This window comes from Pteropus alecto, unplaced genomic scaffold, assembly GCF_000325575.1.
Source record: "Pteropus alecto unplaced genomic scaffold, ASM32557v1 scaffold109, whole genome shotgun sequence".
NCBI classification, from domain to species: Eukaryota; Metazoa; Chordata; class Mammalia; order Chiroptera; family Pteropodidae; genus Pteropus; species Pteropus alecto.
In genome coordinates this window covers 6,374,213-6,397,662 of record NW_006494608.1, presented here as the reverse complement: position 1 = coordinate 6,397,662, position 23,450 = coordinate 6,374,213, and the positions used below count along the sequence as shown (strand labels likewise).

General features: G+C 35.1%; 2 protein-coding genes across 5 annotated transcripts in view; one reads left to right on the top strand and one right to left on the bottom strand.

Annotated features, from left to right (window-relative positions):
* Window positions 1-10,732, top strand: part of DLD (dihydrolipoamide dehydrogenase) — a 21,036-nt gene extending 10,304 nt beyond the window's left edge. For both annotated transcript variants that reach the window (XM_006925355.3, XM_025041916.1), the window contains 6 exons: window positions 6,668-6,858; window positions 7,525-7,695; window positions 7,992-8,181; window positions 8,600-8,737; window positions 9,775-9,864; window positions 9,956-10,732. In XM_006925355.3, the coding sequence (XP_006925417.1) occupies window positions 6,668-6,858; window positions 7,525-7,695; window positions 7,992-8,181; window positions 8,600-8,737; window positions 9,775-9,864; window positions 9,956-10,021 (846 nt within the window). In that variant the 3' untranslated portion in view covers window positions 10,022-10,732. The remainder of the gene's footprint in view (window positions 1-6,667; window positions 6,859-7,524; window positions 7,696-7,991; window positions 8,182-8,599; window positions 8,738-9,774; window positions 9,865-9,955) is intronic.
* A 2,503-nt stretch (window positions 10,733-13,235) lies between these two features.
* The window catches only part of LAMB1 (laminin subunit beta 1), a 66,377-nt gene continuing 56,162 nt past the window's right edge, over window positions 13,236-23,450 (bottom strand). For all 3 annotated transcript variants that reach the window (XM_015599501.2, XM_006925354.3, XM_015599502.2), the window contains 7 exons: window positions 21,300-21,503; window positions 20,494-20,638; window positions 18,370-18,577; window positions 18,020-18,161; window positions 15,555-15,731; window positions 13,828-13,987; window positions 13,236-13,649 (listed from right to left, as the gene is read on the bottom strand). In XM_015599501.2, coding sequence (XP_015454987.1) covers window positions 13,513-13,649; window positions 13,828-13,987; window positions 15,555-15,731; window positions 18,020-18,161; window positions 18,370-18,577; window positions 20,494-20,638; window positions 21,300-21,503 — 1,173 coding nt within the window. In that variant the 3' untranslated portion in view covers window positions 13,236-13,512. The remainder of the gene's footprint in view (window positions 13,650-13,827; window positions 13,988-15,554; window positions 15,732-18,019; window positions 18,162-18,369; window positions 18,578-20,493; window positions 20,639-21,299; window positions 21,504-23,450) is intronic.

Genomic DNA, 23,450 nt, shown 5'->3' with positions numbered 1-23,450 from the left:
TATATTCCACTCTTTCTGTTCCCTAGAACTGGACTAATTTAAAAAATTTTTTGACAGCCCTTCAGGCCTTTTAGTCTTTCAGAAGGCAGCTCTCATTCTGAGCAAACTGCATTTCAGATAAAGACCATGACTGACATGATCTGGTTCTTCCCTTCCTCTCCATCCTCATCTCAATTCCTCTTATGTATTAGAGATGTCAGACTATTTGCAGTTCTCTGAATACCATGCTATTTTATGCCCTCTGCTTGCCTGTGGAAAGAGCTAGACCCTCAAATTCACCATTGAGTATAATTTTAGCTGAGGATTTGCCATATATACCCTTTATTATATTGAGGTACTTTCCTTCTGTACTCATTATATCGAGTGTTTTAATCATAAATGGATGTTGTATCTTGTTGAATGTTTTCTGTGCATCTATTGATGTCATATGGTTTTTATCTTGTATTTTGTTAATGTGGTGTATTATATTGATTTGCATATGTGGAACAATTCTTGCATCCCTGGAATGAACGTTACTTGATTGTGACGTATAATCCTTTTAATGTGTTGTATTTGATTTGCTGGTATTTTGTTTAGGATTTTTGCATCTATGTTTATCAGAGATACTGGCCTGGGATTTCCTTTTTCTGTGTTGTCCTTGTCTGATTTTGGTATCAGGGTAATGTTGGCCTCATAAAATGAATTAAGAAGTATTCTCTCAAAATTTTTTGGAAGAGTTTGAGGGTAGATATTAAATCTTTGAATATTTGCTAGAATTCCCAAGTGAAGCCGTTTGGTCCTGGACTTTTGCTTTTGGGGAGGTTTTTCATGACTGTTTCAGTTTCCTTACTAGTGATTGGTCTATTTAGGTTTTCCAATTCTTTATGGTTCAGCCTAGAAAGGTTAAATATTTCTAGGAATTTGTCTATTTCTTCTAGCTTATTAAATTTGGTGGCATATAGCCTTTCATAGTGTTCTTGTTTAATCCTTTGTATTTCTGTGGTGTCCATTGAACTTCTCTTTAATTTCTGTTTTTATTTATTGGAGTCTTTTCTCTTTTTTCCTTAGCGAGTCTAGCCAAAGGTTTCTCAGTTTTATTTATTTTCAAAGAACCAGCTTTTTGTGTCATTAATTTATTTCTGTTTTGTTTTTGTTTATTTCTGTTCTAATTTTTATTATTTCCTTCTTTCTACTGACTTTGGACTTTTGACTAGGTTATTGGGGATTTTTCTTGTTTATGAAGGTAGGCCTGTAATGCTATAAAATTCCCTCCTAGTACTGCTTTTACTGTATCCTCCAAATTTTGGTATGTCGTATTATCATTTTCATTTGTCTCTATGTACTTTTGATCTCTTAATTCTTCTTTAACCCAGTAGTTGTTCAGTAGCATGTTTAAAACCCACATGTTGTGGTTTTCCCAGCTTTCTTTTTGTAGTTAATTTCCAGTTTCATACTGTTGTGTTAGGAAAATATGCTTGGTAAGATTTCAGTCTTTTTAATTTTATTGTGATTAGTTTTGTGCTGCTAACATATGTTCTGTCCTTGAGAATGTTCCATGTGTACCTGAGAAGAATGTGTAGTCTGTTGTTTTGGGATGAAAAGATTTATAATTGTTGATTATGTCCCTTTGGTCTAATGCCATTTATGGCCAGTATTTCCTTTTTGACACTCTGGATGATTTGACCATTTATGTCAGTGGGGTATTCAGGTTTCCACTAGTATTTTCGTCAGTTTACCCCTTTAGGTTTGTTACTAATTGCACTATATACACCTGTCCCTCAATATATGTGGATTACCTGTTCCAAGTGTCTTTTTTTATAATGAAAAATACTGCATAAAGAGTCTACCAGTATAAAAAAAATACTGAAGAAATAGTCCATATAAGTCATAAAAATATTTATTTCACATTTTTACAAAAAAATGCTAATGAAAATTCAGAAAAACTAAAAATTTTATTCGCTGTTGGTGTCTGTACTATAATCTAAAGCAGTCAGCCTTCTCATTTTAATTGGTACAAAGTCACTATCTTCATCGCTCGAAATATTTGGTAGTACTACTTTGGTTTATTTATGATTTTGGATGACCTTTTACCAACCCCATCTTTTGCTAAGTTTTATAAATTATTCGATATTCACTGCTGACATTTAAAAAAATCTTTTTGAAATTTTAAAGCTCATTGGATGTTTGGATCAATATCTAGAATTGCAGTTTTCAGTTTTGTGGCCATTTGAAGAGTTTTGTAATTATTTTCTGCAGTAAATGAAACTGGTTCAAAGTGACTGCCATATTCCTTGGCAGGATGGCCCTCATATTAAATGAATTAATTCATTATCAGTTAATTAGTGATCAACCAGTAATTTATTAATATCCAAATTCAAATTGTCAGAGCCTTTTTCTTATAATTTATTTAATAAATTAATGCCAGTTAACTCCCTCTTCAGTTCTTGGAACCATATTCCCAGGTACAACCACTTCTGGCCATATTGCTTTCTGGCAAGTACTGAAAATTGACAGCTTTATATCATTCAAAGCTAAAGCAATATTCTTGATACAGTTTAAAATTGTGTATTTCAGGCTTCTGTAACTGATTCATTATCTTCAGGTATATTGAAAATATCGTTAAAACTTCATTTAATATAATTAATTTAAAGGTGGAACTAATGCCTTGATCTAAAGGTCAGATCAAGGAAGTTGTAGTTGGTGGCAAATACACAACTTTTATATTTGAATGTTCTAAATCGTGTGGATGACCATGTTCATTATTTAAAAGTTAAAGTATTTTGAAAGGAAGACATTTTTCCTTCTTATAATTTTCAGTTTTTATAGCAAAACATTTGTAAAACCAATCCCAAAAAACATCAGTAGTCACCCATGCTTTTTTATTTGCCGTCCAGTGAATGGGAAGATCATTAATACTTGTGTTAGTAAGTATTAGTTCTTTGTATGTTGCTGAGTTAAGCTATTTTTTTAGAAAGAGTAATTGCCAATAATGGAAACGAAAAAGAAAGAACTGTGTAAAATGAGACTGTGTAAATGAAAACTGCATATTCACGTAAACAGAGAATATTTACTGCATATTAAAAAACTCATGTAAACAAAGTACTGCATAAATCAAACGGTGTATACTGATAAGTGTCATGTCTTCTTGATAAATGTCCTCTTTATCATTAGAAAATGTCGATTTCTGTCTCATCTTTTTTATCTTGGAATCTATTTTGTCTGATAAAAGTATGGCTACACTTGCATTTCTCTGGATGTCATTTGCTTGGAGGATCACTTTCCACCCCTTTACTTTGAGCCTATGTTTGTCTTTGCAGCTGAGGTGGGTCTCCTGACCCACCTCTTAAAATCTATCCCACTGTTCTGTGCCTTTTAGAAGGCAGCTTTGTTCACTGTTATACCACCAATGCTCCTCTGCTTTTTGATTGGAGAATTCAGTAAATTTACATTTAGGGTGATTATTGATATGAGGACTTACTATAGCCATTTTATCTCGTGTTTTCTAGTTGCTCTGTATTTCCATTATTTCTTTTTCCTTTTATTTCTGTCTGCTATTTCAGTTTGGTGGTCTTCTGTGATTTTTTTTTTACTTTCCTCTTTTTATGTTACATGTCTCAGCTCTAGATTTTTGTTTTGTGATTACTGTTACATTTTTTGGGGGGAAAATGTTTCACACATACAGTAGTTTTTTCCTTTCTGATTGTATCTGCATTCACCTGTGTAAGTTGAGTCCTTTTCCTCTTTTCATGATTGTTGTCACAGATAATCCTTTTTTGTGTTGTGCATTCATTTCCAGATTGCAGAAGTTACAGTCTTTTAAAAAATTTTTTTCCCTTTAATCTTTATATAATAATTACATGTTTACTACCCTATTCTGAAATTGAGTTGCAGTTACCTGCTTCTGTTTGTCAACCTACTCAAAGTTTTGTATACTTTTGTCTTTTTGTTTTAGGTAGAAGAGTTCCTTTAAACATTTTATAATGCAGGTCTTGTGATAAATTCCCTCAACTTTTTGTCTGCGATAGCCTTTATATATCTAAAGGATAAATGCTGGATATATTATTCTTGCCTGGTGTTTTCTTTTTCAATATTTGAATATTTCATTCCACTCTCCTGGCTTGTACGTTTTCTGCTGAAAAATCTGGTGATAATCTAATGTCGTTGCCTTTGTAGATTGCAGTCTTTCCCCCCCCCTTGGCTGCCTTGAGAATTCTTTGTCATTAACTTTTCATAGTTTTGCTATAATGCATATTAGAGGAGGTCCTTTTGCATTGAGAACATTAAGTGTTCTGTTAGCATCTTGAATTTGAGGGTCTAGTTCTTTCTGTAAGCTTGAGAAGTGCTCATCAATTAATTGTTTGCATAAGCTCTCTGTTTCCTTTGCTCCCTCTTCTCCTCTGGTATACCCATTATTCTTATGTTGCTCTTTCTAATAGAGTCAGTTCTCATAATGTTCTTTCACTTTTTTTTTTTTTTAACTCTCACTTCTCTCTCTTCTTCCCCCTGAGTCATTTCTAGATTTCTGTCTTTGAGCTCATTAATTCTCTCTTCCATCTGTTACCGTTGTTTCTAAGGCTCTAATGCATTCTTCATCTCATTTATTGAGTTCTTCAGCTCCAGTTTTCTCTTTGGTTCTTTTTTATAGTTTCAGTCTCTTTGGTTAAGTACTCTTTTTGTTCATTAATTTTATTCCTGAGCTCACTGAAGTACTTTCTGTGTTTTTTTGTATCTCATTGTGTTTTTTTGTAACTGCGCAATCTCAATTTCTCTGTTATTTAAATCTCATACTTCTATATCTTCGAGTTCTGTTTTTGGAAACTTTATTTTAAATCACAGTCTTCTACATCTTTGAGTCCTGTTTGTGGAGACTTTATTTTCTTTCTGAGCTGCCTTGTTACCTTGGTTTTTCAAAGTACTTGATGGATTGTTTTTCTGCCTGGGCATTTGAGGTAGTGGACTCTTCTTTTTTAGGTACTGTTTTGCTCTTAATTCAGCTGATTACATAGAGGTCTTTCTTTTGTTCTCCAGTAGGTGGTGCCATAGTGCAAGTTTTACTTTTCTCTTACCGGCACTACTGGCACCTCCAGGATCTTGGTGGCTTGGTGTAGCTTGGTTCTAGGGAAATGCCCGCTATTCCCTGTAGAGGTGGTTGTCCTCTCTGCATCTGAGTTGCCTGGGTATTCGGGTACCATTCCCATGATGGGATGTGACTGGTGTTGGGGTTCTGGGCCTGTGACTTTCTGGCTCCTTGTAACCAGAGGCTGCCAGCCATGCTGTTTTATCTGAAGTGTCACTGCTACCTCTACCAGGTTCTACTGTGAAAGGTGGGGGAGGGTGTATATGTGACGGGAGAGGTAAGTTTGGTTGTCTGCGGTTTTGCTTTGATAGTATTGGTAGTGGCTAGTCCACTCTGCTGCCACACCACTGTGCTACATTTCCCCCCTTGTCACCAGGTTTAACTGCAGTGGGTGCTGGCCACTCAAGCCAGAATATTGTGTCTGCTGCTCTGGCTCTCCTGGCTGCCATGTTAGGGCTGTAGCTGACTCCTTCCCCACTACCCTGTTAGCTGGGGCTGCATCAGGTGCTAGACTGTTTCTGTGGCCCCCTTCTCTGTCCTTCCCCCCATCCTGCCTCCCATGCTCATTGCAATACACCTACATTCAGATCTCTCAGACATGCAGATGTGTGTGTGTTACACAGGTAATGATTTGTTGAATTACAGTTGTCCAACTTGTAATTTTAAGGGGAATACCAAGGGGTCTTCTCACTCCATGATGCTGATGTCACTCTTAAATATTGTGTTCTTAATACTGTTTTGAAGAGAAGTTTTTAATTTTGATGAAGTTTAATTTATATACATTTTTTTTTCCTTTAATGGATTGTGCTTTTGGTGTTGTAGCTAAGAAACCTTTGTGTCATTCAAGGTCACAAAGATTCTCTCCTGTGTTTTTTCCTAGAAATTTTACAGTTTTGTGTTTGACATTTAGGTCCAGATCCATTTAAAGTTAATTTTTGTATGTACTTGTTACTTATGTTCTCTTGTCTGTTTCAAATGTGAATATTCAGAGGTTAAAATTGTTAAAATGTTAAAAAATCAACATTCAGTTTAAATTATAATTTGAATGAAAAAAGTAAACATTTCTCTGTTGAGAAAATAAAACGAGTCAATTTAATATCTTACCAATAGTAATTAGTAGCAATAAGAGGCTACTTCTTCCTCTTTGGGACCTTTCTTTTCACTTGTTCCTCTCTTCCCGTCTTTGTGCAAATGTCATTCTCAGGCCTTTCATCAACCATGATATTTAAAATTGCAGTTCTTTTCCTTTCAGTACTCCTGGTTCTACTTCCTGCTTTGTTTTTCTCGTAGTACTTTACTATCCTCTTCAATTATTTGTCTTTCTCCTCTACCAGGATTTAAGTTTCCTGAGGGCAGTATTTTGGTTACAGATGTATGCCCAGCATCTAAATTGGTGCCTAGCATATAGTAGGTGCTCAATAAATGTTGAATGAATGAGTAAATAAATATATGAAGTTATACATATTTGCCATGGTGTTAATTTTAAATCTCAGAGCTTCTAATAGGAACATATTTACAAAAGAAAATATCCTACAATAAATTAATATAATTCAGTAAGCATTTGGTATAGAAACCTTTATTTTTATGATTTAAAAAAAAAATTATTTGCAGGGTTCAGTTTGGCAAAGACTTGGTGCAGATGTCACAGCAGTTGAGTTTTTGGGTCATGTTGGTGGAGTTGGAATTGATATGGAGATATCTAAAAACTTTCAACGCATCCTTCAAAAACAAGGATTTAAATTTAAATTGAATACAAAAGTTACTGGAGCTACCAAGAAGTCAGATGGAAAAATTGATGTTTCGTAAGTATGCTACATTTGTGTTTGATATAATATCCTTGTCTATTTTTCTTTAAGAAAAACCTTTAATTTTTCAGAATTAGCTATTTTATAATTTAAGACCATTTATTGCTGAATATAACTCAGTAATGCTTATCAAATCAGCCTGTTGAAATTCTTGATGAAGTTGATGCTAGAAAAATTAATCCAGCGTTCTCATTGAAATGTATTTTTCATTGTATACATTCAGAAAAATGTAAACTCTCAACATTCAGTAAAATGAATTCAGTACTGTTAGACAAATATATGGGGGTATCAGTAATAATATTAATTACATTGCTTACTATGTGCTGGTACTCTATTAAGCACTTTTATAACTTAATGAAATAACTTGCCTGAGGTTACACAGCTAGTGCGTGGCAAAGCCACTACTTGAACTTGGGTCTCTCTGACTATAAGACCTGTTCTTAATCCATGTTACACTGCTTGTTTTTGTGAGACTTTAATGATAGGTCTGTAGAGAGTATGTACATTTTTTCATTGCCTGACCCTTATGTTTATCTTATAATAAAATATACTTAACATTGTTAGAATGTCATAAACATTTGAGAAATGTCTGGTCTTAAATTTCCAAGTATACCAGCTATTTATGTAGATGTGTTTAACAGTTGTACACTGTTCATTGTCTAGTATCGAAGCTGCTTCTGGTGGTAAAGCTGAAGTTATCACTTGTGATGTACTTTTGGTTTGCATTGGCCGACGACCTTTTACTCAGAATTTGGGACTAGAAGAGCTTGGCATTGAATTAGATCCTAGAGGTAGAATTCCAGTCAATACCAGATTTCAAACTAAAATTCCAAAGTAAGTTGCATTTTCAATAATTTTAAAATTTATGTCAAACTATTTTCAAAATGAGACTTTTGTCATACTTAATTCATTGGTTTTGGGGAAGAATGGTAAATTATATGTAAAAACAACAATTAATTGACTTTTTCATTATCCAAAGATTAGAACCCACTCAGATATTTGAAGAGCTGTATTTCATACATACTTTTGGTGACATAATAACTAGAAACATAATTTTGTTAACATGGCATAATCAAAGAGGAGTATCTGTGATTTCAGAAGGTCTCTTTTTTTTTAAATTTCTGTGGTAGCATCTATGCTATCGGTGATGTGGTCGCTGGTCCAATGCTGGCTCACAAAGCAGAAGATGAAGGCATTATCTGTGTTGAAGGAATGGCTGGTGGTGCTGTGCACATTGACTACAATTGTGTACCGTCGGTGATTTACACACACCCTGAAGTTGCTTGGGTTGGCAGATCAGAAGAGCAGTTGAAAGAAGAGGTAATCCTGAATGAGGAGTTTTACTTCAATGTGTGAATTGAGTTAATGACCTTGGTGGCTAAGAATCATTTGATTATTGCATTAATGCATTTTAATAACTATATAGAACATTATAGTTTAGTTTTATATATTTTTCTTTTATAGTATTATAAAGGAGATCATTCATTTGCCTATATTCAAAAACTGGCAATTCCAGAGCTTTTCTTTTGGGCTTTGAAATACTTACAGATAGACTGAAATTTGCATTTGCTTGTGTTTGTATGCAAAATATATTTCAGTAACAAGCCTTATGGTCTTCTTTATGTTCTGTGAAGAATTACCTTTTTGAGATCTATTTTCTGAACAAATGGCAGATGATTTTGTCAATGACAATGTAGTTTTTCAGTTTATGTAGATTTTCATTTTCTGTCTCTCACAGGGTATTGAGTACAAAGTTGGTAAATTCCCATTTGCTGCTAACAGCAGAGCTAAGACAAATGCTGACACAGATGGCATGGTGAAGATTCTTGGGCAGAAATCAACGGACAGAGTATTGGGAGCACATATTCTAGGACCAGTGAGTATTGTAAAAACCAGAAACGCTGTTAGGATTTCTGGAAGGCATTGCTCTTTAGAAGATTAATTTAAAGTCACCTGGTATTTACATTCTGAGGTTATTATTTACCAGTAAAGTGTGAAAATGGCCTCTTTGTGCATCGTTTCTAGCGAGGTACCAGCAACACTGTCACAGTCAGTCTTGCCCACCATGTCATCTACTTTACATATTGTACCAGTAAAGTGTGAAAATGGCCTCTTTGTGCATCATTTCTAGCGAGGTACCAGCAACACTGTCACAGTCTTGCCCACCATGTCATCTACTTTACATGTTACAACTATTATTAACATTTTAAAACATGTACCATGTGCCTGCTTAAAACGCTCCAATGGTTCTTTTCAACTGCAGATTTATATATAGGGGCCCTCTAAATCTGGCCGTCTTCCTTTCTGACCTCATCTCTTTCCACTCTTCCCTTTTGCTTATTAATTTCCTGCCTATGGTCTTTCTCCCAATTTCATAACAGGTTAAACCTTTTCTCACTTTAGAGCCCTTGTGCTTGTAGTAGCTTTTCTTACTTTAGAGCCCTTGTGCTTGTAGTAGTAGTACTGTTTGCTTAGAATGCTCTGCCTCCAGATCTCTGCATGAGTGACTCCTTTATTATTCAGGTCTCAGCTCATATGTTACCTTTTAAAAGAAGCCTTTTCTACCACTGAATCTGAAGCATGCCCTCATTTTAGGTGTGTGATGTAACAAAAATGGTAACATTTGAGTGCTTACTCTGTAATTAGTCTTAAATGCATTCACTAACTAATTTTCATAACTCTGTGAGATCAGTATTGCTGTACCCATTTGAGGCGAATAAATGGAATGAAGGACACAGTCTCTGAGTCCAGCCTATCTGGCTGCAGAGCTCAAGCTCAACTTCTCTGCCACCTTTTCTGTTAAGCTTTTTCTGACTAGAGGCAGTTAACTGCTCTTAAAACAAATCTGTCCTTTTAATATGTATTTGTTTTTGCCATGGAAACAAAATTACTTCTTGGTTTATTATTTTAAAGGGTGCTGGTGAAATGGTAAATGAAGCTGCTCTTGCATTGGAATATGGAGCATCCTGTGAAGATATAGCTAGAGTTTGTCATGCGCATCCGGTAAGTATTAACAACACAATTGATGGCCACCTGAAATTTTTTTTTGACTCACAAATACTTGATTTTTAATTTTAAATTTCTTCCCTTGCAGACCTTATCAGAAGCTTTTAGAGAAGCAAATCTGGCTGCTTCATTTGGCAAATCAATCAACTTTTAAATTAGAAGATTATATTTATTTTTTTCTGAAATTTCCTGGGAGTTTTTGTAGAGATCAAATTCCTGAACAGGATATGCTCACAGCTCCAAGAATTTCTAGGACTGAATTATGAAACTTTTGGAAGGTATTTAGTAGGTTTGAACAGAATGGAATACTCTCATCTATATTTTAAATAAATTTAGTATTTTATTTCAGTACATTAATATTGAAAAAAAAGCTACTTATAGTAGTGTTCTGGAAAATTTTTTTCAGTGTATTTTTCCATGCTGTTTGTGAAAAGTTAAACTTCACTGAATTTATGTTAAGTAGCTTTTATTTCTGCTATATTAAAGTTGGATTTACTTATTATTACATGGATGGAGCTGGAGTATGTATGTGAATAGCTGTATCCAAAGCAAGGTGATCAAGTTATTTTAAACTTGGTTTTCATATTGGAATCAAGAGTCATTCATTAGAATAAGATTAAAATATGTATAAACTCAACTCATGTAAATAAAGTGGTCTCTCACTTGTTTTATTTAATCTCCAAATTCTTGCAGTTTAGAGGTAGAATTTATGTTTAGATTTTTAAGGTACCATTGAGGTCTGTAGTCTGGAGTTTATAATTCACCAAATGAAGGAGGTATATTTACAAAATTCAGGTATTAAATGGCAACTTAAATGTATTACAGTGGGAAATGAAGATATGAAAATAAACATTTCTTAAATATTCTTGTATTGGTTATTCTGAGTGGATATCAAGATGGTCCGAATTCTTTTGACTGCCTCTTGTGTGTATTCTTCTTATTCTTTATTATTGCTCTTACAGGCCTGGATGTATCTTTTCCCCACATTGTAGTACAGTATTAAGGCATTTAGTAGGAGGTTAACTTGGCTATCATTACCCTTTCATCTGTTTTGGTGATGTCTCCTAAATGTTTAGCATATACTTTTGGAGAAACAATATAAGGGAGTCTTTAATCTGCGTCTTTTCCTATGTTGATTTCCATTATGTCCTTTGCTGGGCCTTATTTGTTGATAAATATTTAACATGGCAATTTCTTGAAATAAATAATGGTGTTAAATGAAAAATAGGCTTTTGCATATAATAACTAAACTTAAGAATAATTTCAGATTAAAGTAGTTCTCAAATCTGGGATAGCATAAATTTAAAGAGGGAAATAAACTATCTTAAAGTACTAGGAATATATAAACTAGATAGTCATTTGATTGTAATTTAAAGGTTATACTCATCTTAAGGAAAAGTTTGGAGAATATATTTTATCAGCAGAAAGCTGTATGAAATAGAAAATACCATCAGTTGATGATAGCTAAAAGGAAAGTCTTTAGTAGTCTTTAGGTTTTAATTGCATTATATGTGGGTCACATTTTCCTTTTTCTTAATATGTCCAGTGGTCCTGGATTGTATTATAGTCATTATGAATGGTACATTGTAAGGACTCTGGATTCTGTTACATACCTCTGAAAAGTAGTGAATTTTTTTTAGTAGGAGGTTAACTTGGCTATCTTCAACTCCTAAACTCTTGTCATCTTTGTCAGGGGCAGCAGCTGAGATCTCTACTCAGTTGTAGTTTTACCTGGGCTGCCTGAAATCTGCCCGATACATGTATAGTTCACTGGTCAACCAGAGATTGGGCCAAGTATATGCAGAATTTGGGGGCCCTCTCCTTTGTGCCTGTCTCTTTTCTGGGGTTTCCTTCTCTCATATTTCAGTTATTGAAGTTGCTCTAAACTCTGCCCTCTGAGTCCTTAACCAGTAAATAAAACTTGGCTTCTGCCTAAGTTGCCACTTAGAGTCTCCTCTCAAGTGAAAAGTTGTTAAAAATGGGAATTTCACCCAGTGCCGATCTTTCTTATCAACTCTCCTCTGCCTTCTGCCTGCTTCTGGTTATTCTCCAGTATCTTTACTTTAGGGGAAAAACAAGAACATTTTGTTCATAGTTTGTACTTGTTATCAGCAGGATTGGTCTGATATGTGCTATTTGCCATTATTGGAAATGACTCCGCACCTTTTTAAAATCTGAAATCCCAATATTATGTGAAATGCTAGTTTCTTTAAACCTCAAACCTGTTCCCTACTCTAGGGAAAAAGTTTTTAATTAGGGAATAGTAAAATATAACGTAATATGAAGTTCTAGCTATAGAGAAACAGAATAATCATTAAGTCCAACGTTAAGGGTTCCCATTTAATGAGAATGAAAATTGATATGGGCGGGAATGAAATTCTAGGTATAAAACATTTTTAAACGTTGACATACTGTTGTTTACTAAATTCTTGATATTTTCTTGGCTTCTGAAGGTTGGGGCTGTTGCTTGTCCAGTTCATTAAACTGATTAAAGTTAGGAATTTCAAAGTGAGATCTTTAGTTATTTAGCTGAAAAGGAATGGTGAGTAGTGAAGGTTTCTACTATTTTAAGTAAAATACTTGGAACAAAAAGACTTAGTAGATGATGCTTGTGTATGACCACTTTGTTAGTTACTAGGGATTCCTACCTAAACAAAAGTGACAAATAATTGCCTTGAACCAGAGAGAAGTTGCCTTATTGTTTAAATTACAGCTGTTTACATAACTTTCATTCAGGCCCAGCTTCAAATGCAGCTGTGTTGGATGTGTGGGTGGTGATTAAGTGGTACACAGAATAGTCTTGCTCTAAGAAGAATGTGTGAAAAAACCACTTAGGCCTGGCCTGTTACCCAGTTGGCTCAACTATAAAGTTGACAGGTTTGGCAATTGTATTTTAGCTATTTTCGTTATTCTGTGGAATAAGTGACTGCTATCTAATTGATTTGGCCTCACCTACAGATTATAGCAGAGAATCTTTGGTTTGTGAAATCAAATATAATATAAAAGCAAATACAGCATCATTCTGTATTTTGAGTAGCACTGCTCAGTTGGCGGGAGCAATGTCTATAAACTGGCCTGATTTAATTTAAACCTCCCCTTCAGCAACCCTAGCCCTATTCTAGATGGTAGTACTTAAAAGCCACAATTTTCTAAAAAGTGCTGCATTTTGTTCTCTTTACTAGAGCAAGGAATACTTGTGAGTTTTGGAGATTTGAGTAACTAAGCAACCACTGAAATAGTGAAGGTAACTCAGGTTCTATATCCAGAAATCACTGGGAGATGATTTTGGGTTGGAATTGTGGAGGATATTGACTTAGTAAACAGAGGAATAATAGTTTGTTTATAGATATAACAGAAAGTAGGATCTCTATGGAGGCAATCAATTTGTTTATAAATTCATCTTTACAGTGAAAATAACATTCTTTGTTCAAGAGATTCATGAACACTAAATCAGTAGAAGTAACAATTTAAGAATTATGCTAAATATATATTTATACAAAAGCACTGTACTTTATTTAACTCCATACAAAAGGTGGCAATTAAAAACATTAAATTGGCAAAGAGTTTTACTCTGAAGATCACTGAGTCAGTTTTTAAAATATAGCAATTTTACTTTGGTCACCTCAGCCATCGTATAGCCCTCTGTTACAAGCAGGTGCTATAGACAGCAACTTTTTGGCTTATATCCTTTAGGAGTGAACGAACTTCTCCTTCCAGTCTTACTAATTCTTGAGCTTTATCTTCTAAATATTTTTGATTGTCCTCATACTTTCTTTCTAAATCTGTGGAAGATAAAGAGAAAGTCTGAACAATTTATACTCTGATGATCTCAAAATCTACTACTGACTCCTATTAAGTGCCTAAGACAGTGAATAGATTTTCACCTTTTAAATAAACCTCTACAGATACATTAATTTTAAAATTCCTTATGAAAGCAGGAATCTAAATGAAAAGATCTACCTTTTAAGAGTTGCAGCTTGCTGTTTGCTTGAGCCAAAAGTGTTTTTGCTTCATTTTGTAGCATTTCAGCTTTCCTTCTGGCATCAGCTGACTCTTCAGTTTTTTTGGCAATTAAATTTTCTACTTTCTTGTACTTTTCATCCAGTTCACCATCCAGAGTCTGCAGTCCCACATTTAGACACAAAGCAGTGATAATATTATTATCAGTAATTAACATTTAAGAGCAGTATGTAGTATAATGGCAAACTTTGATCATATAGATGTTACTTGCACAGCAAGCATTCTGGATTGAGTGTCATCATCAAGGGTACTCAGGTTTTAAACTATTCAATGGTAAATGATTGAAAATATCTTGAAATAGGGATTATAATATTGCCATGATTTTTAAAAGCAAGATTTCAGACACTTTGGAGTGGTAGCACGTCTCTAGGGCTGAGCCCTTTTTCTCTTCTGCTGATCAGCACTTTTCTATGGAGACATTGTAGGGAGGAACTGATATTCTCAAAAGTAGATGTGCTGAGATCCAAATATTTAGACTTCAGAAAAGGCCCATTTTGAAGAAATGGAAGGAGGACCATCTGGATTCTTGACTAATTTAGGGTTTGTAGAAACTTAGTATCAAGAAATCAGAGGGAAAAGGTAGATTTAATGAAAGTGCAGGAATGTAGTAGCTAGCATGTGTGGGGTAGTTGAGAGGAAAAACTGTCGTGGGTTTGGAAAGAGGGTTACAAGTGATTCTTTCAAGAAACACTTTAAATAATAGCCATTGATAATAGGAATTTCATGTCAAGGGGTTTTGTTCCTCTTTACTGCAATTAAATGTCATGTATGCAAAATGTTCTGTAAGAAGACTACTTACAGAACCACAGGAAACAACAAACCATAATGGAAAAGACAGACGTGGCAATAAACTTGTCTTATTGTTTTGTTCCCTTCCCCAGTCCAGGTGTAGGATAGTCATCATTATGTAATGCCCAAAAGCCAAAGTAATGCCAGGGAAATCTTGACTTATCAGTTATAACTCCCTATTAGACATTTAACAGTTTTAATACTCTCCCCAAAAGTTTAAAAAGATTTCTTTGGAAATAAAGCTTATACAAATTTAGAGACTGAACGTGTGTTTCAACTTGGCTTCTAAAGTTTAAAAAGATGTCTTTGGAAATAAAGCTTATACAAATTTAGAGACTGAACCTGTGTTTCAACTTGGCTTCTAGTGAAAAATTTGGGTCTTGCAAGATTTTCTGTGCAAAATAAGAGTAACTTCCATTGAGAAGCAAGGGATGGTAAATTCAAAATGAGTGCGTAGGGGTGAGATGTTGGTTTCCTCCTATTAGCTGTTCTCTGTTATGAACTCTAAGTTTTTTCTACCCTGCTTTTAGAGATTTCTTAAATGGCCAGGTAATTCCTGTATGCTGTGAAGATCTTCCTGTTTAATACAGAAATACATGCTTAATATGCTTGTTTTAAGACTTCCACCACTAAATTTTATTTTTCCAAATCGTTAGCCAAGTTGGATTTGAGGCCCTAGGTCATGCTTATTGGATACTTTCAAATCCACTCCAGTTCTTTTTCATTGTGTCTCCAAAGACTGCTATGTCAAAACAGATCATTAGCGCTGTTTCTCATGACTATGTTAAGCCCGTGTCCCTTATTAATTCCAAGGAAGGCAGTGAGGAGACTATTGCTCCTTTATCAACCTAGCTGTGAAGATACAAAGATTTACTTACCCTCTTAATATCTTCTGCACTTTGTTTCACAGTATATACCACTTTTTCAATATATTCTGCCTCCCCAGAGTTTTGGGCAGCCTTCCGCTTAAGTTCTTCCACATTCCTCTCTAGCTCGCTGATGCGTTGGGAGGCATTGAATAAGGTTTCCTCCGAAGCTGCTGTTTCAGACTCTATCTGAAAGTATAATGTCAATCATCCAGCAAACCATTAATTTAAGAATAGGAAGTGATATGAATACAAGTTTAGAGGAAGATTAAAAAGGCTGCTATGCCATTTTACTCTAGACCTAAAGTAATTACTAAAAAGAAAATATAATTTCAAGAAAGCTTAAGTAAAGTGTCCGACTTTTAAATGGTCTTTGCTACATCTCACGTATTAACTTTATTCTTTTGATGCTTCTGGTGATCTGGGATGAAATTCATGTAAAATGTCTCCTTACAGTAAACCATTACCAGGCAACTTAATATGTTGAGAAGCAGTTAAAGACATCTGCAGACTTTGGCCAGTGTTCACAAATAAGCAGATGTGAGAAGAGTGATTTCGCATAAATTGCCAAATTAATGTGGGTGGGAAAATTATAACTTCTAGTTACCCTTAGTCTTTTCTGTCAACTTTAAATGAAAGTCTTTTACAGAACTACCTGGAAAGTTAATTTTAGTGTTTTCAGCTAATTACTAAAGACACAGAGATCAGGAATGTTCTCTAAAACTGAAGAGTTACTTATAGGATTGTGAGATGGAAACTATAAATAAGGTTATTTAGAGAAGAAAATGTCTCATCTGGGTAACTGGGAAAGATCCACATTTGATTTCAAATTAAAATGAATAAACATTAATTTTTAAAAAACCTAGTCAAAGTTTTCTGGCCTATCATAAACTAGTTTCACTGAGCACTCACTTTTTCTTAAAAATGATTTTAAAGGATGGGTCTATTTTTATAGAATTAACTCTGAATGACAATGTCATAATGAAACTAATGAGTCAATATAGACATGCTAAAATTTATATTTCAAACCAAAATTCTTGACTTAAAGGTGCACCTATTAATTAACTTAGAAAAAAATTCATAGAGTAGTTATAATTCTTAAGAGATGAGCTTTTATAGTTTTATTTTTATATGAGGGAATAGTTTCTGACAGCTTTTCATTAGCATAGTTTAGAGATTCTCTTAGTTTCTTATCGTTAATCCAAAACACTTCCTGCCCCTTAGGGTCCCTGAGAAACAACCAGTTATTAATGTACATCATCAAACCAAATACCTGATGTATAGTTTGATATTTTCTAACTTTCGTTTCAAAATAGGGTAACTTTTAAAAAGTCACTGAAATACATTTCACTAAAATGTTAGCAAACAGAAATTTGAAAAACTTAAGACAGGAAAATCAAAATGATTAAAGGGTTAGAACACAGTCTGGTGAGAAAACAATTTTCTAAACTTGCACAAGTAGGCTTAAGAGAAAGCCTTGTAGATGCTCAAAATTTAGGAAGGGGAAAGTGGCTGATGAACTACTAGGCCTTACTTTACTGAGAGGAATGGAATAGGGGAGACAGGTTTGTATCAACTAATGATTAAAAATCAGGTTGAAAAACTATCTCCCAGGTTTTAAACAAAGGGTTGTTGGCCTGAGAAGGCTGACGGTACTGGGTGCATCTAATTTCAAAGTATATTCTGAGAAGATGGGGAGGTGTTAGAAGAGTTATCAATTTTCTTCACCCAGTTTTATAAAAGAAATGAACTTTCCTAAAATTGGAAGGAAAAAAAATTTGCTTATAGAACTGATTTAAAAAAAAAAAAAAAGGACTATGTTTGCTTTACTTTTAAGAGAGAGGAGGATTTTTAGAATAAAGCATTAAATGCATATGAAAAATTGTTGGGTGACTTTATTTGGTAGACTCTAAGAGCATTCTGCTTATAAAAAAAATTAAGTTTTCTATGTGTTTCTGAACACACCATATTGTTTAGATCTCCATTAAGTTCCTCTAGAATGGACATTGGAAGCAATGTCCATTTTGACCTTTGTTGCTTTCTAGTCGTTTTCAAAACTATAGTTAAATTTTTGTGAATGATCACCTCATAATTCTTGAGATATGAGTTTTAACCATGTAGTTGCTTTCGGGCTGCTTTTATAACAGTTTTCTAACACTGGACTTCAAAATTAATACTACACTTCAAACTACTGAATAGAGACTATGTGATTTCTTGAAAGAACAGGAAACTTTTTATCTTAACCTTTTGTGGGGGTGAAAATGGAAGAAGTATTAATGTTCCAATGTCTTCAGACACCTTTTTCTTCCTTGAAAACGTCACTTTTAGCATCTGTGCTAAAGGAATAGTTAAGATTTATCTTTTAATGTTCAGTTGCAAGAATTTTCAAAGGTAACTATCAAATAAATGTACTTTTCTGATGGAAGAGTATGTGCAAGTATTTTCTCTCACATATAATAACGATTGTAATATCTTACTGAAGTCAGCAGGTTCTGGGTTCCTTGGATGTCTTCATCTGCTTGTTTAATTGCCTTCTCTGCTATGATCTGGGCCTTTTCTGCTTCTTCGAGAGCTTCCTTTACCATGTCTGCAGTGACTTTAACATCTGTTGCGCTTTTGCTAAGTAAAAGAAAGGCAATATATGTGAATGTGAAAAAGGTACTTCCTTTCATGAAAGAATATTTCTTTTAAGAACAGCTTTCCTGAAATGATCCAGAGAGACTCACATTGGTTCACTCTTAGAAATTTTCATTGCTTAAGGAAATACTTTTTTACTGTATGCTAAATACACAAAATAAGCCCCTTAAATGCCACAGTCTTCAGATACCTGGCTCTTTTGGCTTCTTCTAACAGCATCTCAGCCCTGGCAATGTCAGCAGCACTTTGCTGTAGAATAACCTCCACCTGAGAAAGGCTTTCAACTCGTTCACGAATATCTTCTGTCAAGTTCTGTAACTGCTGTGGGGTGATAGGCATTTCCATTTTCAATACTTCATTAGCAACCGCTTCAATGCTGTCCAAATCAGCACTATCCTCTGTTAAAAGCAAAGATGTTCCCGTAAAGAAGCGAAAATCATAGTTTATGCATTCAACCACTTATTGGTCATCCACTAAGTGAATAGCACAGTGGGGGTTACGCCAAGACAAATGCACTTCCTTAGGGAAATGAGACCCACACATAAGAAAGTAATCAGACAATAAGTACTACTGGAGAATTTGTCGTAGGCTGGGGTAGTTGGGGAAAGTCTTCACAGAGGATGAGGAACTTACCAGGTTTTGAAGTATAATAGTATTTGGAGAGAAAAAAAGGACATCTTTGGGTAGAGAAACAGTATGGACAGAGCCTGTTACGTGAAAGTTGAGTGGAGTGAATGGTTTAGATTATAGAATATAGTAGAGGCCAGGGTAGGAAAGCTGGGACTTGATCCTAACAGGCAATGTAAACTTTCAACTGAGGTTGAAAAAGTAGCTAGGAAACTACTGTAAATGCAGATTTAAAGAGCTGATATTCCTTATGAGTGATCTGAATTCAGGAAATTATAAGAATGGAGAAAAATCCAATCAGAAGCAAGATAATCAAGACAGTGTAGTTATCAGAAGCCAAGGAGTTTCAAATGTCAAATGTAAAAGGTAAAAAAAAAAAACAAAAAACAAAAAAGAGGTTAAGTCATTAATTTTCAAGCGTTTTTTTTTTAAACTCAAAGAACATAAAAATGGACCCCTAAAGATTTAAGTATAGGAAAATATATCATTGAATTATGGCTTGCACAGGATATTCCATAAGGTATTTTTAGCAAATACTGTTAGCTCCTTACTTATTAGCCATTCCTCTCTGATTTTGTTTAGGTGCCTACCTCTAAGGTAAAGTAAGCTTATCAACTCAGAGTTAAATCCTGATTGTATCTGTTATGTGCCCTTGAGTCGGCTCCAACTCTCAGTGACCCATGAATGAATGATGTCCACATAAATCCTCATTAGTCTGCCATATAGGGTAGTCCCATTCTGTTTGCCTGTGACATTTATGCATGGGCATGAGACATCAGTGTGATTTCTGACCAGTGTGATTTATGGAGATGACTGATCAAAGGGTTCTGGGGAAGATTTCCTCCCTTTAAAGATACAACAAAGGAATAGGTGGTCTCTTCTTTCATTAGATATTACTGTGTCTTTATGTGAAGTCTGGATCTTGGGCAGCCACCTTGTAACCAGGAGGAGCTAGCCTGAGAGCAAAGGCGATATGCTTAAAATGGCAGAACAGAAAGATGAAAAGTACATAGGTCTCAGAACCATGGAGCTATCCTACTGCTAAACTTCTTGTTATGTGTTACACATCTTTTTGAGTAAGTCCATTTCAGGTGAGAGTTTTCTGTAACTTGCAGGCAAAACCATCCTTACTGATAACACTCAAACTGATCAGCAATTCTTATATGCTAGACCACAGATCTAGAGATTTTCTTTCTCTAAAACAAAACAAAAACAACAAAAAAAACACTTAAGGTACAGAGCTGTCTAACCATAGGTAAAATATCCTGTAAATAACAATATTACAAAGTTTTGGGGGCAATGCCAAAATAAACGCTACTTCAAGTTAAGGTTCTAATGACATTATATGTAATCTCTAACAAATTCTAAATTCAGTTCTCACAGTATATGATTTGCTTTCACTTCTTGATTTGCTACTTGGGTATCACATCAGGTGTGTCTTTATCTGCATAAAATTTGAGGTTATTGACATACCCATATATAAACTTCTTTAAGAAATGGAAATATTTTACATGGATTTTTTTTTTTTTTTTAATTTAGAAATGTTACTTTATTCTCTGCCAGAAATTGCTTTTATCTAAAAGTTTCAGATTTGAATTATGGCCTCTCAAACACAGACTCTTATAAAATAGTTTGATATTCCAAGATAGAAAGAAATGTCTAAAAGTAAAATGAAAAAACTCCTTACGGGTCAAAAAGTTTCTGATCTGCTTGATCAGATTTCGCAGTTCCTCATTGTTCTTGTCCACTTTTTCTTTGGTAGCATTGGTTTTCAACAGAACATCTTGAGCATTCTGTTTTGCCTCATCTGCCCTCAATTTTGCTTCAGAGACCTAAATATGAGGAATAAATTAGCCAGGGAACAACTTCACTGTTTATAAAGCAGACTAGATATTCTAAATGGTCCAAAAATGATGATAAAAAACTAAGCATTTGGAATCACGGCTTTTAGAAACAAATGCCTCCCATTCAACAGATTATATTCCTATACAGACTAAGTATTCAGTACACAGATTCCAATACAGTATTCTCATACAGATTGGATTGGCATATAAATTTTTTCTAGTTTTTAACTTATCCAAAACATTTGGTATTTATAAAATGTTCCTTGATTTTTTCTCAGGTACCAACATAAGTACTTCAGTGAATACGAAGTTAGTATTAATACTTCATGTATTACTTTAGAAGAATAAACTCTCAATTGCTTAGTATAGAATTTCTGTAGTATAGCTGTATATATTTATAACCTTGGGCGTATGGTAAGTAACATGGTTATCTCAAATTACTGTCATGAGAAGAAAGCGAATTCTTAAACTATGAATAAAACCTCTTCATCTATTTCCCTGATCTCACAAAAACTTGAACTTTCATACTTGATGTGAAATGCTCTTTTTATTTTAGTCAGCACTTAGAATTGATTTCTCCCTTTCAGATCCTCCAGTCCATAACCAAAAGCAAACCAACAATAAAAACTGAAGCCATCCACTCAATTACCATCCTGGAGAGCTGTTCCACCTCTGCCAGGGCGCTCAGGACATCTCGGTCAAAGTCCATGGCTTTCTGCCAGGCACTGTGTGCAACAGTGACCAGACCACCACAGCCAGGCCCCCCACACTTCTTCTGTCCTTCGTCAGTTCTGCAGTTTGGGCCGCCACATTCAGTCTCGGAACAGGAGGCCCCTGGAGGCGTTCCACAGGTCTGCAACAAGCCAAGGAGCAGGCACAAGGTTCAGAGAGTGAATCTGCTGCAGCAAAACAGCTGTGCAGTGCCTGGGTGGCCCCAGGGAGTGTGTAGGTGGTCCTCAGCAAGGGTGCTTGAAAACAGGGTTTGGGATGGAGAGAGGAGCAAAGAGTTTAGGAATAAGCTAACCTGCTTATTTCTAAGGAAACAAATTTAAAATCTTCATCAATACCTTCTGCCCTATTGAAATGGAATACCATATGGACTCTGCACAGGGTGTAAACATTATCTGCTATAACAAGTTGAAGTCTGTCAGTATGAGAGCCACAGAATGCTTCTCCTTTTTTGTATTTAAAAATACAAACAGGTATTGAAAACCTTTTTAGACTAGCAACATGTTAAGTGTTTTGGTGAATAGGGTGACATAAAAGGCCCATTAGTAACTTTCCATCTAGTTAGGAAAACAGGATCGATCACTCTACATAAAATCTTGAAAAAATAAAATTTATTCTGTGTGCTATAGAAGAACATTAATCAAGAACAGGATAAGACCTCAGGGGTGCTTTCTAAAAACAATATGACAGTACACTAGATCTGTTTTATTTCAACAGGCATGAAAAAAAACAGCATAGGTCTGGCTAAACAGACACAAAGACAAAGAACTGATGGCACTTGAAAAAACACAAAGGGACAAAAATCTGTCTACCCAAGAAGCGGCAGTATGGAGTTCTTACAGGATAATTAACAAAGACAAACATACAACAAGACCGGAAGAAGCTGGCTAATCCCTTAGTAGCTCATCAGATGGGAAAGTGAGCATGAGGAATGGTACAGCACCACTCACAGGGACAGAGGAACCAGCCCATTGGCCAACCCCTCCCCAGATACCTTGTCTGTTGCAAAGCAGACATCCTTTAGCATGCTTAATTGCTTTTCATTTTAGTTTGCAGTGATTACTGCTTTTTATTGGAATTTGTAAGGAAGGAATCAAGACTGAAAGGAAAGAGAGAAAGAATTGGCATTCCATGCTTCAGTTTAACATCTCTGTCTCCAGTTAGGCACAATTTACATATTGCTCTGGGCCTCCATTTCTCTTTCTATTAAATAGTGACAGGAGGACTACTTACTCCCTCTTTCCACTAGATGCTATAAAGTTTATTAAGATAATGAATATATATTGTAAGCATCCATTTGGCACAGTATAGTACAGACTGTGTTTTTGTATATTTCAGAGAAAGGGGTAGTGGGGAAGGAGTCAGGAGAGAGGAGAACTATCACTAAGACAAAACTAATGAAGTCTGAACTCTTCACGGTCTTCTATGTACTCACCTCTCCCCCACCCACCCCCCTTTTTACTGTTCCTCTGTTTCTATGCTAAGAGAGCATAAGCCTTATAAAATAAAAGTCTATAAAAAATGCTCTCTAAATTCTCTCAGGTACTCTTCCATATAAAACAATAAGGAATCAAGAAGAATAGGCTTAATTTGGGTTTTTTTGGCCTTCTGCCTGATTTTCAATAAAGTCACTCACTACTCAGTTTCATTTGGCTCCAGGGTTACTTTTCAAAAGCTTCTGGGAAATGAATCTACTTTCTAGGCTGGTCTCAGGGTTAATCTTCACCAGGTAAAGTTACTGGAACAATGGAACATTTTAACTAACATCCATGGAAAAAATTCTTTAGCTCTCTTTAATTTTTTAGGAAATCCTTCTCAGAATGATTTTGAATTGATCCACTGCAATGGAATTTGCACTTCAAAACAGAACAAAGTAGATAGAAATGTCTATAGTATGAAAAGGATCGAGTGTAAATCTGAAGTAAATGAGTCAGTTCAACAGTATGGGAGCGTAGTTAGGATTCTCTGGCTGGACCACAGAGAAGCCGCTTGAACAGAAGGAAGATGGCACACACACACTTGTTTTTAATCTGGCTTGGTCATGGATACCCCATACTGTGGCCGAGCACAG